General features: G+C 41.0%; 1 protein-coding gene across 3 annotated transcripts in view; it reads right to left on the bottom strand.

Moving 5' to 3' along the window:
- CPN1 (carboxypeptidase N subunit 1) overlaps positions 1-15138 on the bottom strand; it is a 37366-nt gene that overhangs the window by 3067 nt on the left and 19161 nt on the right. For all 3 annotated transcript variants that reach the window (XM_081548745.1, XM_081548763.1, XM_081548755.1), the window contains 6 exons: positions 13801-13956; positions 8422-8604; positions 7114-7225; positions 4165-4304; positions 2832-2931; positions 57-175 (listed from right to left, as the gene is read on the bottom strand). In XM_081548745.1, coding sequence (XP_081404871.1) covers positions 57-175; positions 2832-2931; positions 4165-4304; positions 7114-7225; positions 8422-8604; positions 13801-13956 — 810 coding nt within the window. The remainder of the gene's footprint in view (positions 1-56; positions 176-2831; positions 2932-4164; positions 4305-7113; positions 7226-8421; positions 8605-13800; positions 13957-15138) is intronic.

The raw sequence follows: 15138 nt of genomic DNA, 5'->3' as shown, positions 1-15138 counted from the left end.
TTGTAACTCTGCCTACGTGATCTTTACAGTGCTCTGCAGAGGTCAGCCTAACTTACCAGCTTGGGTTCCGCAGGACCCACAGTCACACTCACGGTCTCTGGGTCAAACCCAGGTGCTGTGGCAGTGACAGTGTAGGTACCTGGAAGCAGCAGCCGGAAGTAATCACCATGGGCACCTAAAAGTTACAAGGATATAACTCAGTCTACTGATGAGAAATCTGCCCCAGATGAGGCTTTGATATGAAAAACAATCTGAGGGGTTTAGTGACCACAAGCTTAATTTTTTTAATCAGCATGATGAAACTGGTAAAGATCTAAAACAATCATAGGCTGTCATAACATTGTAAGATCATGGACCTCAGCTCCTGGGAAGTAGAATTTTCACTGTGCTCTGCCCTGAGAGTACTACGTTTAATTTTAGATCCTGCGTGCATTTTAAAGCAAACTCATGTCCACTGAAGGGTCACTAGGAGAAAGGTTGAAAGATTTATGAATGTTTTTCCTGGTAAAGAGATGACATGAGGCTTTTGTTTCAATGCCTGAAAAGTCATTGTGAAGAAACAATGTCTACATAAAGAAATAAGATGAGGACAGAAGTAAAAATTCGACAACATGTGAGTTACCAAAAAAGGAATGAACTGCCTTTTGAAATTATGAGCAGAGACTGAATGGAATGAGGGGCTCTAGAAAAGCTACACAGTTGTGCAGTGCACAACCTGTATCAGTGGACATGATTCAAACAACCAGATGTCAGTGGTGTTGTATAAGTGTAATTTTTTTTTAAATTGGAGAATAATTGCTTTACAATGTTTTGGCTGTCTCTGCCATACATCAACACGAATCAATCATAATTATAAATATATATATAATATATATATATCCCTTCCCACTTGAGCCCTCCTCTCTTGTATGTAATTTTGTATTGAGTGGGAGGGCTGGACTAAATGACCTAAATGTCCGATTTTGAGAATCTTATTTCTAATATTTCTTCCATCACCATCAAAAGGGGAAAATAAAACTGAAAAGAAAGCCTGTTTCTCAAGATAGGGATGTAGTATTTTTGCAGATGACTTTATATGTCTTTAGAGAATAAATTATGACTGTGCCTTTAAAATTCTTTTTATTGTAACAGCAATGAAGAACTGACATAATAAGTGCAGTTAAGAATGAGAGATAATAAATAATGAAGAAGTCTGCCACCTATAATGTCTATAATTTACTTTAAAATTCCTTAGTAAAAGCAGTGTGTTATAATGCATACATTGGATACTTTGTTATACCCTAGGAACTGTCATTTTCTTTAATTAGAGGCTCCAACTAGGAGTGGTTAGCTACCACTGTACCAGAAAGGCCTAATTCCAGATGCAGCTATTACAATGGCTTCAGCTATCTTTATCTTTTAGCAACACTAGATGCTTTGCTAAGTAGCATAATGAACGTTAGCAATGAGCTCTTCCAGTAGTGAAATGAGTAATTTATCAAGTTACCATCCTGTGTGGTAGAAGTGGGTTCTTATTGCTGAAATTCATGGTGTTCAACATATGTTGATTGACTAGAATGAGACATTTCTCACCCTTGCATGAATAGGATATAAGAAGTAGCAAGCCCTGAAGCTCTTAGGGGTGTCAGAGTGTGGTTCCCTAAACAGTCCTGGGTCCAGTCACTGGAGTGGAAGAATCTGGTGTCTGATGCTTGACTATGAGTCTACAGAATTCTGCCTTTAGAATGTTGTTGCCTTTGCCTTGAATGAACTGTTCATGGAAGAGGTGTCGGGAGCACCTTAAAGAATGTAAGTTATCTCCTTAAAATTGAGATTTCATCCAGTTTAAACAGACTGTCTGAGCTGTAAGATGCCTGCTTGGTAAAGCTAGCATGGTGAAATGTGGCTGAGCCATGCTGGTATCAAGGTTGGAGGAGGCAGGCAAATCTCACCTGCCCCTAGCCATTGGGAGCTACTGCTCTACATGACAGAGAAGGCAATGGCTCCCCACTCCAGTACTCTTGCCTGGAAAATCCCATGGACGGAGGAGCCTGGTAGGCTGCAGCCCATGGGGTCGCTAAGGGTCGGACACGACTGAGCGACTTCACTTTCATTTTTCCCTTTCATGCACTGGAGAAGGAAATGGCAACCCACTCCAGTATTCTTGCCTGGAGAATCCCAGGGACGGCGGAGCCTGGTGGGCTGCCGTCTATGGGATCGCACAGAGTCGGACACGACTGAAGCGACTTAGCAGCAGCAGCAGCAGCTCTACATGAAAAACCAACCAAACAACACCAAACCCCTAAGGGTTGAGCCTGATCGAACTGGGCTGGGGCAGTTTGCAACACCATTGTGCCGTGAGATAGTCTATATCATTCTAGAAGGTTTCAAGTTGGTTCCAAGAAGACCTGCTCCCACCATCAATCTTGCCCTCAGGGAGCCTACTATGGGATGCATCTTACCAACTTTTTCCTAAACAGAGCTGTAGCGAAATGCCTGGCTTGGGGTCAAGACTAGACTAAACATCAGTTTTACAGTCCTTTTCTTTTCTATCCCATTTCACATCAGTATGTGAGCTATTAATAACTTCAATTCCAGAAAACACCCCTAACAAAGTATGAGGCAGTAACTCCTGAATGCTGAGAGAGATGTTCACATTTGCATCTTCCTGGCCCTTGTCTTTTAATTCCTGGCTTCAATCCCGTTATCTTTCCTTCCTCCAATCCCTCCACCCCCAGTGTCCTTGACGTCCCTGCTGGTCTCACTGGCTTACAAATTGGCTTCCTGACTATGCTGAAAACAGTGAAGCAGTAAAGGCTCCCTTCTCACCTCACAAAGCAGTGGCCACCTACCCGAAGTGACATCATGATTAATCCCACTGACAGAAATGACAGCATCGGCAAGATTATTATAATTCTCATCCCTCACCATTCCCTTGATGCCCTGGTGGACCTGTAGGAAAGTTTATAGTGTATAGTTATGCTCACAAAACATTTGTGCCATGTTTGAGAGTCCTCAAAGCCCTTCCCCATGTGCTACTTCACTTGATATTCACAAAGATTATGGTAACAGACTCTTGATTGGTCTTTCTGTTCTCACCACAATCCCCAGTAATCTCAAAACAGCAGTCAGAGTGATCCTGTTAAAATCTAAGTCAAATCGTGTCACTAATCTCCTTTCTATCTCTATGAATTTGACTATTCTACATGCCTCATATAAATAAAATTGCTGTTTTTTTGTGTGATTGGCTTATTTCACTTAGCATAATGTCCTCTAGGTTCATCCACATTGTAGCACATGGCAGAATTTCCTTCTCTCTTAAGGCTGTATGTCCACTGTGTCTATACCACATTTTGTTCGTCCCTTCATCCATCAGTGGACACTTGGGTTGCTCTCACCTTTTGGCTACTGTGAACAATGCTGCTCTGAATACAGGTGTACAAATTAATCTTTGAGATCCTGCTTTTAGTTCTTCTGGATATATACCCTGAATTGGTTTTGCAGGATCATGTGGCAGTTCTATTTTTAATTTTTTTTCAGGAACCACCAGATTGTTTTTTCATAGTGGCTACACCATTTTACATTCCCACCAACACTGCACCAGTGTTCTAATTTCTTCACAACACTTGCTATTTTCCATCATTGTTTTTAAATTTGTCTTTTTATAGCAGCCATCCGAATGAGTGTGAGGTGGTACTTCATTGTGGCTTTGATTTACATTTCTCCAGTGATTCTGAGCATCTTTTCATCTGCTTTCTGTTGGCCTTGCATTTGCTACTATGACTTCATCAGAGAGCCCCCTTTCCCCTAGATATCTGAACCATTCACTCCCTTACCTCCTGTAAGTCTGTTTAAATGTTACTTTCTCTGTAAGGCCTTCACAGCATTTTGCATTTAACATGTTACAAATTATTTTATTTATTGTCTGTCTCTCCTTACTGGAATACAAGCCACATACATGCAGAGATATATATTTGTTTACTCTTAATCCTCAGCACAGAGTACAGTCTCTGACAGATAGCTGTGCTCAACAAAGTGGAATGAATTAATTTCACTGGTAGAAAAGCTGAGATCTATTGTATTGAGTCAGAGCAAAAGTCAGACCTGAGTCATACAAAGTACCTCGTCTAGCATCAGAAAACACTTCCCTTTCTGTAACCAGGAAACTTAAAATACGGAATTTACCTGTTCCAAGAATTGGATTAGGGCTTCCCTATTACCCAGCCACTCGCGTTGTAATTCCTCTTGCAGCGGAAACTTGTCACAACTAAGTTCCAGTGTGATCTCAAAACAGTTGGTATGGAGATAATTAAAGTCTTGCATTCCTAGGGGAAAGAGAGCAGTGGCAGAGTTGTATAATCAGGTTCCCACTCAACACTCAATTTCTCCATACTCTCTTCCCCATCACCTGCTGTTCTACCTCTTCATCTCCATTATTTTTCTCCTCCATAAACCCTTTACCCAGTTTCCAAATTCACATGCCTATCTATCTTTCCAGTTTTCTCCCTTCACGAATGCCCACTGTGTGGTCTCCATTCTCTACTTCTTCCATTTCATGACTTAAATTCATTTCTTGTCCCTCTCATCATACCAAGGTCTGCTTATTACTCATGCTTTCATATCAGACAATTACTGCTCTCAGAGAGATAGATTCTTCTCTTGGACTGTGATAGTCTTCAGATCTGGGAGGTCAGAGGTGAGATGGTTATCTTGCTTTCACACCCTTTCTCCTACCTGAGAACACAGCACCAACTTGAAAATAGTTACCCTAGAAAAACAGACTCAAGAGAAAGCAGAAGGCAGTTATAGTTTTTCTTCATCAAATGCCTGCCTGTTTCTATCCTGCATATTATTCAACTGAATCAATCATTTTTGAATATATTTCCGATTATTAGAGTGGTATTTATATCACAAACTTATTGGGATTAAAAATTATTCATCTAATCAACTTTTTACCTCCTCTCTAAGCTGATGAGTGCAAACAGCTTTTATTAAAAAGAATGGGGAAAGTTGGAGAACAACCCTAGCCTGTTACATCGATTCTCCCCCTGAATCAGAATTACCTAGAAGGCTGTGACTTCCAGCCAAATACAAATTGCTAGGCCTCAGCCCCAGAGTTTCTGACTCAGTTTGTATCCAGTACTTGCTTTTTTTTTTAAAACAAGTTCCCAGGTGATGCTGATGATGCTGGTCTAGAAACCTCACTATCATTTTGACATAAACTTCATGATCTTGGAATTACACCCATTTAATTTGGGGTAATGACTAAATGATTGATAATTTAGTGGAGGCATGGGTTATGCTATCCCAGAAAATGGGAAGGGAAAGGGAGAAACAAGTATTTGAAACAGTATAATTTATATTTTAAATTTGGGAGGGGGTACTTATTGCTTCGGAGAAGGCAATGGCACCCCACTCCAGTACTCTTGCTTGGAAAATCCCATGGACGGAGGAGCCTGGTAAGCTGCAGTCCATGGGGTCGCGAAGAGTTGGACACGACAGAGCGACTTCACTTTCACTTTTCACTTTCATGCATTGGAGAAGGAAATGGCAACCCACTCCAGTGTTCTTGCCTGGAGAATCCCAGGGACAGCGGAGCCTGGTGGGCTGCTGTCTATGGGGTCGCACAGAGCCGGACACGACTGAAGCAACTTAGCAGCACTTATTGCTTTGGGGCTTCCCAGGTGGCGCTAGTGGTTAAGAACCCGCCTGCCAATGCAGGAGACTTAAGAGACGTGGATTTAATCCCTGGGTAGGGAAGATCCCCTGGAGAAGGAAATGACAACCCATTCCAGTATTCTTGCCTGGACAATCCCATGGACAGAGGAGCCTTGTGGGCTATAGTTCATGAGGTCGCACAGAGTCAGACATGACTGAATCGACTAAGCACACAGGCACTTACTGCTTTGACCCTGATTCTGGGAAAGACTGAATGCAAAATGAGAAGGGGGCTGCAGGGGATGAGATGGTTAAACAGAGTCACCAACACAATGGACATGAATTTGAGCAAACTCCAAGAGATGGTGGAAGACAGAGGAGCCTGGTGAGCTGCAGTCCATGGAGTCTCAAAGAGTTGGACACAACTTAGTGACTGAACAACAACTTACAGCTTTCCTAATGTAAACCAAAGAAAGTAAAGTTCAATCTTCTTGCTTTGGGTTCAAGTGAGTTTTTGGCCACAAGAAGTCTGTCATCTTCCTAGTACGTGATGACTTGCTAACCTTCTTCCTTCCCAGTCCCCATAGGACAAGCCATCAGCTCAGCCCTCACCAGTGAGTTTCTACTACCTGGGCTCTGACAGGTCAGGTGTGAGAGGATGGGGGAAGAGAGCTGCTGCAACATGATTCCTAAGAGAACCTGGCTTCCTGCTTCAGCTCTTACCTATCCTTAGGTTCTTTATCTACTGAAGGTTTGTAAGCAGTGGTTACATCTTGACCCTCAGCGATGGGAAAAGCCCAAAGAATAGAGAGAAGAACCTCTTGCTAGAGGTGTCTGCTATGTTGTCAGTGGCCAATGTCCAGGGCAAATCCCTCCTGATGGGAGATGGGCAGGCAGGGTACAAAGACCACATATCAGAGGAATTGTCTGTCCAGCCTGGCATCTCTCCTCATCTTTGCTATGTGAGGCATACCTCATGCCACTTTACAAAAAGCTTCATATTTATAAAGCAGGCATTTCCAAATGCTCTATGTGCATTATTTTATTTAATACTTACATAAAAATCATAATGCAAGTAGTGTTATTCTTAAACTACAAATGAGGAAACTGAAGCACAGAAAAGTTAGGTAATTAGCCTGAAGCCACATAACTCATGAATGGACAAGCTGGGTTTCAACCCAAAGTAACCTTAGAGACCACACTCTTAACCACTTGACTACATTCCTATGATCTAATCCACTACGTGAACCATCAGTTCTAAAGGACCACACAGTGTTCCAACCTCCATTTTAAAGAATTACAAGATGATGTTAAATGCCAACTTAAGGCTTCTCATTTTTCAGATCTCTACTTGAATGCAAAATAGCATTCCTGTTATATCTCTGATAGGAAGCAAAAATCAATTGAAAATTTAAAAGGAGAAATGAGTCCGTCTACTTCAGCTTACAGCACTCTTGTGCCCAGCATTCTCCTTACCCTTGCTGAGGGAATACCAGGAAGCCCCATTGGTGATGCCATCTGGGAAGTAATCCCCACAGTTCCAACCTTGGTGCATCCATCCATGTGCATAGGAGTAGACCTTTGCCAGCTACAGGTAAAGCAGGTGAAAAATGACCTTGAGTGTCCCCAGCTCATATGGCAATGTTCATACTCAGAAGCAGGGTGAGGCCAAGAGCCCCACTAGGTAGAAACAATTGATTATTTCCTTTTGTGAAAGAAAATACCAGGAGAAATAGAGAGATGGTGTGTGTGTGTGTGTGGAATAGACTAGAGTTAGGAGATCTATCTCCTGCTGTCCCCACCATATTGGGCCTAAATTTTTTCAAGTGCAAAATGAGGGGTGGCATGCAATCATGTACAACCTCTCTTCCAAGTGTACCTCAGTTTCCACCTGAGTTTTGCAAGAGAGAATCAAGAAGCAAGTAAGACAGGTCTTCATCACAAAAGGAATTATGTATTGGGAGTGAGAGATGTGTGTTAAAGGGACAGGGGTATATTCAAAATCTCTATCATTTTCTTTCATTACTGTTTTATAACAATGGACAAAATGAGATTACTAGAGAAGAAAATACAATAATATATTTGCTTTGCAAAGCAACAACAGGTGTTATTCTCTATGTAATTCATTAACTGCTGAATTAATGTTATCATTATAGGGGAATTCCCTGGAGTCCAGTGGTTAGGACTTGGTGCTTTCAATGTGGGGACCCAGGTTCAATCCTCAGCCAGGGAACTAAGATCCCACAAGTCATGAGACTCAGTCAGAAAAAAAAAACTGAAATAATAAATAATGTTATTATTTTATTAATTATATATTATTAAGAATATTAACTATAAAATAACTAACCTGTTAATTTTATTCTATTGCTGTTTTGAACTATTATATAAGCCTTTTTCCTAAGCATGGTATATTTTACATTTATATAGCCATATTACTATAAAACTATAAATTAGAGCCCCCAAAATTCACATTTAATGCTCTAGCTTACCACCAGCACCATCAGGCTTTCAATATATTTCTTCCTTATCACTAACAAGTATTTTTTTACATTGTGGTAACTGTACTATAAAGCTTTCCTATTTATTTACTTTTTCATAAATGTATGGTTTATCACTCAAAACAAAATGTAGTATACTAGATTGTAAGCTCTTAATGAGCAGGAGGTATTTTCAATCATTTTCTGTTGACTCATTCCTAATAGGGTCCTGTGTTAACTGATTTGACCTCTGTCACTCTCCTGAGCCCCACTTTCCTCTGCCTGGACAGATGGCCATTCTGCATACCTTCCGGAAAAGCTTGTCATCAGGTGTGGGAGTATTGGCAGTGCGGCGGAAACCTCGGACTCGGTGTTCAAGGGACTTGTCATATGGGTAATTGGCCACCACTGCCCCTCCGTGGAGATTGGCTGAAAGGACAAAGTTGAAGGAGCGGATCCACTGTATCACAGCCTGGGTCTCGGGTTCCACCTGAGGAGAGATGAGAGCTTGGTGGTGAAGCTACAACTAAAGCCAGATGGCTGTTCATATGAGTTTGTCAAGAAGTGGCCTGAAAGGATGGCACGTCTGACAGGAAGTGGCCTGACAGAATGGAATGTCTGACAGGAAGTGGCCTGAGAGGATGGCATGCCTGAATAAAGCAAAGAGAGTTCTACCAGATATAAGAAGTGCAGACGGGCAAATTTTGATCTTTTGCTTGACAGTGTAACAAATTAGGTGAATGGAACACTTTCAAAATGAAATCTCATGTGGAATCCCACTACTCAAAATAGCTAAAAAGAGGTCATGTAGGGCAGTGAAACTATTGTGCATGACACAGAATGGTAGATAAATGTCATGATACATTTGTGAAAACCCACAGAATATACAACATGACAAGTGAACCCTAATGGGAACTATGGATTTTTAGGTAACGATGACAAGTCAATGTAGGTTCATCATTGTAATAAATGTACCACTCTGGTGGGAGATATTGATAATGGGAAGCAGGGAATATGTGGTAACATTCTATACTTTCCATTCAATCTTGCTGTGAACTTAAAATTCCTTAAAAAAAATAAAGTGTCTTAAATAAAAAAGGGAGAAAAAGAGCAATTTGAACAGGAGTAGCACAGGGTTTCTGAGCTCAGAATTTCAGTCTGGCCTCTCTTGCGTAGTAACAAAGAAAGGGTTCTTCAATTTACCCACTTTTCCAGTAGCTTCTGGAGCTGCAGAAATTTAGGGTTTAATAAATATATCTGAAAATTACTGGTTTACAACAATGATTTTCAACCTCCTCCTACTCCCAACACATCTGCTGTAATGTTGACATGTAGAATGTTCTCCTGTCAGTTCAGTTCAGTTCAGTTCAGACACTCAGTTGTGCGTTCCCATGGACTGCAGCATGCCAGGCTACCCTGTTCATCACCAACTCCCAGAGTTTACTCAAACTCATGCCCATTGAGTCGGTGAGGCTATCCAACCATCTCATCCTCTGTTGTCCTCTTCTCCTCCCACCCTCAATCTTTCCCAGCATCAGGGTCTTTTCAAATGAGTCAGCTCTTCACATCAGGTGGCCAAAGTATTAGAGTTTCAGCTTCAACATCAGTCCTTCCAATGAAAACCCAGGACTGATCTCCTTTAGGATGGAATGGTTGGATCTCCTTGCAGTCCAAGGGACTCTCAAGAGTCTTCTCCAACACCACAGTTTGAAAGTATCAATTCTTTGGTCCTCAGCTTTCTTCATAGTCCAACTCTTACATCCATAAATCACTACTGGAAAAACCATAGTCTTGACTAGATGGACCTTTGTTGACAAAGTAATGTCTCTACTTTTTAATATGCTGTCTAGGTTGGTCATAATTTTTCTTCCAAGAAGCAAGCGTTTTCTAATTTTATGGCTGCATTCACCATAGGCAGTGATTTTGGAGCCCCCCAAAATAAAGTCTGACACTGTTTCCACTGTTTCTCCATCTATTCGCCATGAAGTGATGGGCTCAGGTGCCATGATCTTAGTTTTCTGAATGTTGAGCTTTAAGCCAACTTTTGCACTTTCCTCTTTCACTTTCATCAAGGGGCTCTTTAGTTCTTCTTCACTTTCTGCCATAAGGGTGGTGTTATCTGCATATCTGAAGTTACTGATACTTCTCCCAGCAATCTTGATTCCAGCTTGTGCTTCATCCAGCCCAGCATTTCTCATGATGTACTCTGCATATAAGTTAAATAAACAGGGTGACAATATACAGCCTTGACATACTACTTTTCCTATTTGGAACCAGTCTGTTGTTCCACATCCAGTTCTAACTGTTGACTCCTGACCTGCACACAGATTTCTCAAGAGGCAGGTCAGGTGGTCTGGTATGCCCATTTCCTTCAGAATTTTCCACAGATTATTGTGATCCACACAATCAAAGGCTTTGGCATAGACAATAAAGCAGAGGTAGATGTTTTTCTGGAACTCTCTTGCTTTTTCGATGATTCAGTGGATGTTGGCAATTTTATCTCTAGTTCCTCTGCCTTTTCTAAAACCAGCTTGAACATCTGGAAGTTCACGGTTCATGTATTGCTGAAGCCTGGCTTGGAGAATTTTGAGCATTACTTTACTAGCGTGTGAGATGAGTGCAGTTGTGTGGTAGTTTGAGCATTCTTTGGCATTGCCTTTCTTTGGGATTGGGATGAAAACTGACCTTTTCCAGTCCTGTGGCCACCGCTGAGTTTTCCAAATTTGCTGGCATATCGAGTGCAGCACTTTCACAGCATCACCTTTCAGGATTTGAAATAGCTCAACTGGAATTCCATCACCTCCACTAGCTTTATTCACAGTGATGCATCCGAAGGCCCACTTGACTTCGCATTCCAGGATGTCTGGCTCTAGGTGAGTGATCACACCATCGTGATTATCTGGGTCGTGAAGATCTTTTTTGTACAGTTCTTCTGTGTATTCTTGCCACCTCTTCTTAATATCTTCTGCTTCTGTTAGGTCCATATCATTTTCTGTCCTTTATTGAGCCCATCTTTGCATGAAGTGTTCCCTTGGTATCTCTAATTTTCTTGAAGAGATTTCTAGTCTTTCCCATTCTGTTGTCTTCCTCTATTTCTTTGCATTGATCACTGAGGAAGGCTTTCTTATCTCTCCTTGCTATTCTTTGGAACTCTGCATTCAAATGGGAATATCTTTCCTTTTCTCCTTTGCTTTTTGCTTCTCTTCTTTTCACAGCTATTTGTAAGGCCTCCTCAGACAGTCATTTTGCTTTTTTGCATTTCTTTTTCTTGGGGATGGTCTTGATCCCTGTCTCCTGTACAGTGTCACGAACCTCCATCTGTAGTTCATCAGGCACTCTGTCTATCAGATCTAGTCCTGTAAATCTATTTCTCACTTCCACTGTATAATCATTAGGGATTTGATGTAGGTCATACCTGAATGGTCTAGTGGTTTTCCTCACTTTCTTCAGTTTAAGTCTGAATTTGGCAATAAGGAGTTCATGATCTGAGCCACAGTCTGCTCCTGGTCTTGTTTTTGCTGACTGTGTAGAGCTTTTCCATCTTTGGCTGCAAAGATATAATCAATCTGATTTCGGTGTCAACCATCTGGTGATGTCCATGTGTAGAGTCTTCTCTTGTGTTGTTGGAAGAGGGTGTTTGCTATGACCTGTGTGTTCTCTTGGCAAAACTCTATTAGCCTTTGCCCTGCTTCATTCTGTACTCCAAGGCCAAATTTGCCTGTTACTCCAGGTATTTCTTGACGTCCCACTTTTGCATTCCAGTCCCTTATAATGAAAAGGACATCTTTTTGGGGTGTTAGTTCTAGAAGGTTTTGTAGGTCTTCATAGAACTGTTCAACTGTAGCTTCTTCAGCATTACTGGTCGGGGCATAGACTTGGATTACCGTGATATTGAATGGTTTGCCTTGGAAACGAACAGAGATCATTCTGTCGTTTTTGAGATTGCATCCAAGTACTGCAGTTTGGACTCTCTTGTTGACTATGATGGCTACTCCATTTCTTCTAAGGGATTCCTGCCCACAGTAGTAGATATAATGGTCATCTGAGTTAAATTCACCCATTCCAGTCCACTTTAGTTCACTGATTGTGGTCATATCCAAATTTCATGAATTAGATATACTGTAACATGGGCCAGTCTTGTCTAATTAATGAGAGTCCATGCTTTCTACTACAAATTATATTTCTAGTGAGTGACAGTATTCTAAAGAAAGCCTTGGATCTACTGGACTTGTAGTGTAAGTAAATAATTTATAGTCTTCACAGTTTTTCCTCCTCTCAAGATGGATGTGCTTAGAAGTTATGTGGTGCTAATGACTCCTCCTGGATCAAGGGTCTCTTGTGAAGGTTCCGATCTTTTCTATTCCCAAGGAGACCAAATGAATAATGTTGAGCCCCACTCAATCAGAGTGAATATAATCTCAGAGGAACCAGTCCAGCTCTGTGACCAGGGTTCAGATGCTTTAAAGCAGTCCTTTCTCCATGTCCTAAGCCTCCACCCATCAGAAGGAGGCCAGCCTCTCATGTTCCTGGCCCTTTAGGCTGTCCCATCAAGAGTGAAAGGCCTCTCATTGTTTTTTCCTTCTAAGCTGCAGACAGAGGAGCCAGTGGAGTTTAATTATTACTGGCTCAGTTACCTTACTTTATGTAGACAAGTTTAATAAATCAGAGCATCCTTCTGACTGAATATGACAAGTACAAAGTTATTTTTGATTTATTATTTACTTGACCCAAGTGCATAGCTGCTATCCAAAATCTAAACATGTCAGCATGACTTTTGCTTCAATTCCAATGGGAAAAAATTGGTAATACTCATCTAGCAATTCCCAATATAAAGCCTTATATCTGCTTTATTTTTCTCTCCCCAGTCTCTAAGCTCAGATATTCATAAAGAGAATGTTTAGAACTAAGCAGTGTAGGAAACAGGGTGGTGGTGATACTCCGAGGATGACAATGGTCGTTCCCAGGAACAGGCCAACCATTAGGATGAAACCATTTCTAATACGAAGAGGTGAGAGACCTGGGAGTATCAAATGTGATCTTTGATTGAAAAAAGGAAATGAGAGTATGGTAAAGTAGTCAGTGGCATACAGAAAGAGAAGAAGAAAAGCTTCTTTTCTAAGGGTGAGACTCCCTGAACCTCTTTCTATCGCTAATTGTTGATAAGCATACAGTTCTTCACATACAAGAGAGATTTCTCTCTAGAATCCTACAGTTCTCTGTCGATAGGATAGTGCAGTAGAAAGAATGTTGGATGAGGAGTCAGGAGACCTAGGTTTTAGTCTTGAATCTATCAGTTGCTCTCTGTATGAGTTTAAGTTATTTTTTTCTATAAGTGATATCTATAAAATGGGGATGGATAACACTGCTTGATGCATTTACCACAGTTTCATGATGATACACTAGCTGAGAAAGAGTTCTTTAAGATTGTAAAGTGCTGTGCAACAGTATGATACCAGTTTTACCTCCTTCACCACTAACATCAAACATCTTGTGCTCAATGAAGGGCTCTATGCTCAGGGAGGCAAGAAATACAAAGAGGCATACGATATGGTCAGCACTGCTCTGGATAGATTAGCACAGAACTGGGTTGATGCTTCATTCTTGTTTGTTTAGTTGATGTGAAGATTGAGAGAAGAAATCCCAGATGCTGATTTACCTGCTTCTGCATGCAAATTTCATCTCATACCTGACTTTTCCAGTTGTCTGGAAGGGGCAAGTGGTGGTTGGGGCCTCCGTTCTTCTCATTGTAGTAGATGTAGGTATTAAGATCAGGGAAATTGCGGTTCAGGTCCACTCCATTTGCATTGTTCCTGCCAACCAGATACCCAGAGATGTCCCGTTCCTAGTAGGAAAAGGAAGAAATGAAAGATGAAGGTTTAGGTTTCACACTGAATGCTCTATTGGAAGAACACTGTATAGTTTTTTTTTAACTCATTAGCTCGATCTATGAAATAATGTAACATTTTATTCTTTAACTTATCCAAAGTCCCAGTGGCATGACTCAAGTTTCCTTGTTGACCATGTGCTGGAGGTAGAGATCCCAGGAGAAGCTCGAACAAAAGAAGGGTGTTTCAGGATAATGGGAGCCCATATTTAAAAAAAAAATGTTTATGTCTATTTAATCAGAATGATCAGAGAAGGCAATGGCACCCCACTCCAGTACTCTTGCCTAGAAAATCCCATGGACAGAGGAGCCTGGTAGGCTACAGTCCATGGGGTCACTAAGAGTCGGACACGACTGAGCGACTTCACTTTCACTTTTCACTTTCATGCATTGGAGAAGGAAATGGCAACCCACTCCAGTGTTCTTGCCTGGAGAATCCCAGGGACAGCGGAGCCTGGTGGGCTGCCGTCTATGGGGTCGCACAGAGTCGGACACGACTGAGGTGACTTAGCAGCAGCAGCAGCAGCAGCAGCAATCAGAATGATAAAGGTATATGTGATATGAAAATATAATTTTTTTCAGTTGCATATGTATTTTTTCAGATTATTTTCCATTATAGATTATTACAAGATATTGACCATAACTACCCATTCTATTCAGTAAATCTTCATTGCTTATCTATTTTATGTATTGTGTTTGTATCTGTTAATCCCATACTCCTAATTTATTCCTCCACCCTCCCTTTCCCCTTTGGTAACTATAAGTTTGTCTTCTCTGAGTCTGTTTCTATTTTGTATACAGATTCACTTGTATTATTTTTTAGATTCCACATATATAATAATATATTAAGTGATATAACTTATCACTTGTAATATTTGTCTTTCTCTGACTTACTTCACTTAATATGGTAATTTCTAGGCCAATACATGTTGTTGCAAATGACAGTACTTCATTCTTCCTATGGCTGAGTAATATTCCATTGGATATTTATACCACATCTTCTTAAACTAATCATCTGTTGATGGGCACTTTGGCTGTTTCTATGTCTTGGCTATTGTAAATACTGCTGCTATGAAAAGTGGGGTGCATGTATCTTTTCAAATTAGTGCTTTCATCTTTTCCAGATATATGTCCAGGAGT

The sequence above is a fragment of the Giraffa tippelskirchi genome, chromosome 2 (assembly GCF_054371585.1).
Source record: "Giraffa tippelskirchi isolate mGirTip1 chromosome 2, T2T-mGirTip1v1.2.pri, whole genome shotgun sequence".
In the NCBI taxonomy this organism is placed as follows: Eukaryota; Metazoa; Chordata; class Mammalia; order Artiodactyla; family Giraffidae; genus Giraffa; species Giraffa tippelskirchi.
The sequence above is the reverse complement of the archived record's forward strand: the minus strand, read 5'-3'. Positions and strand labels throughout refer to the sequence as shown.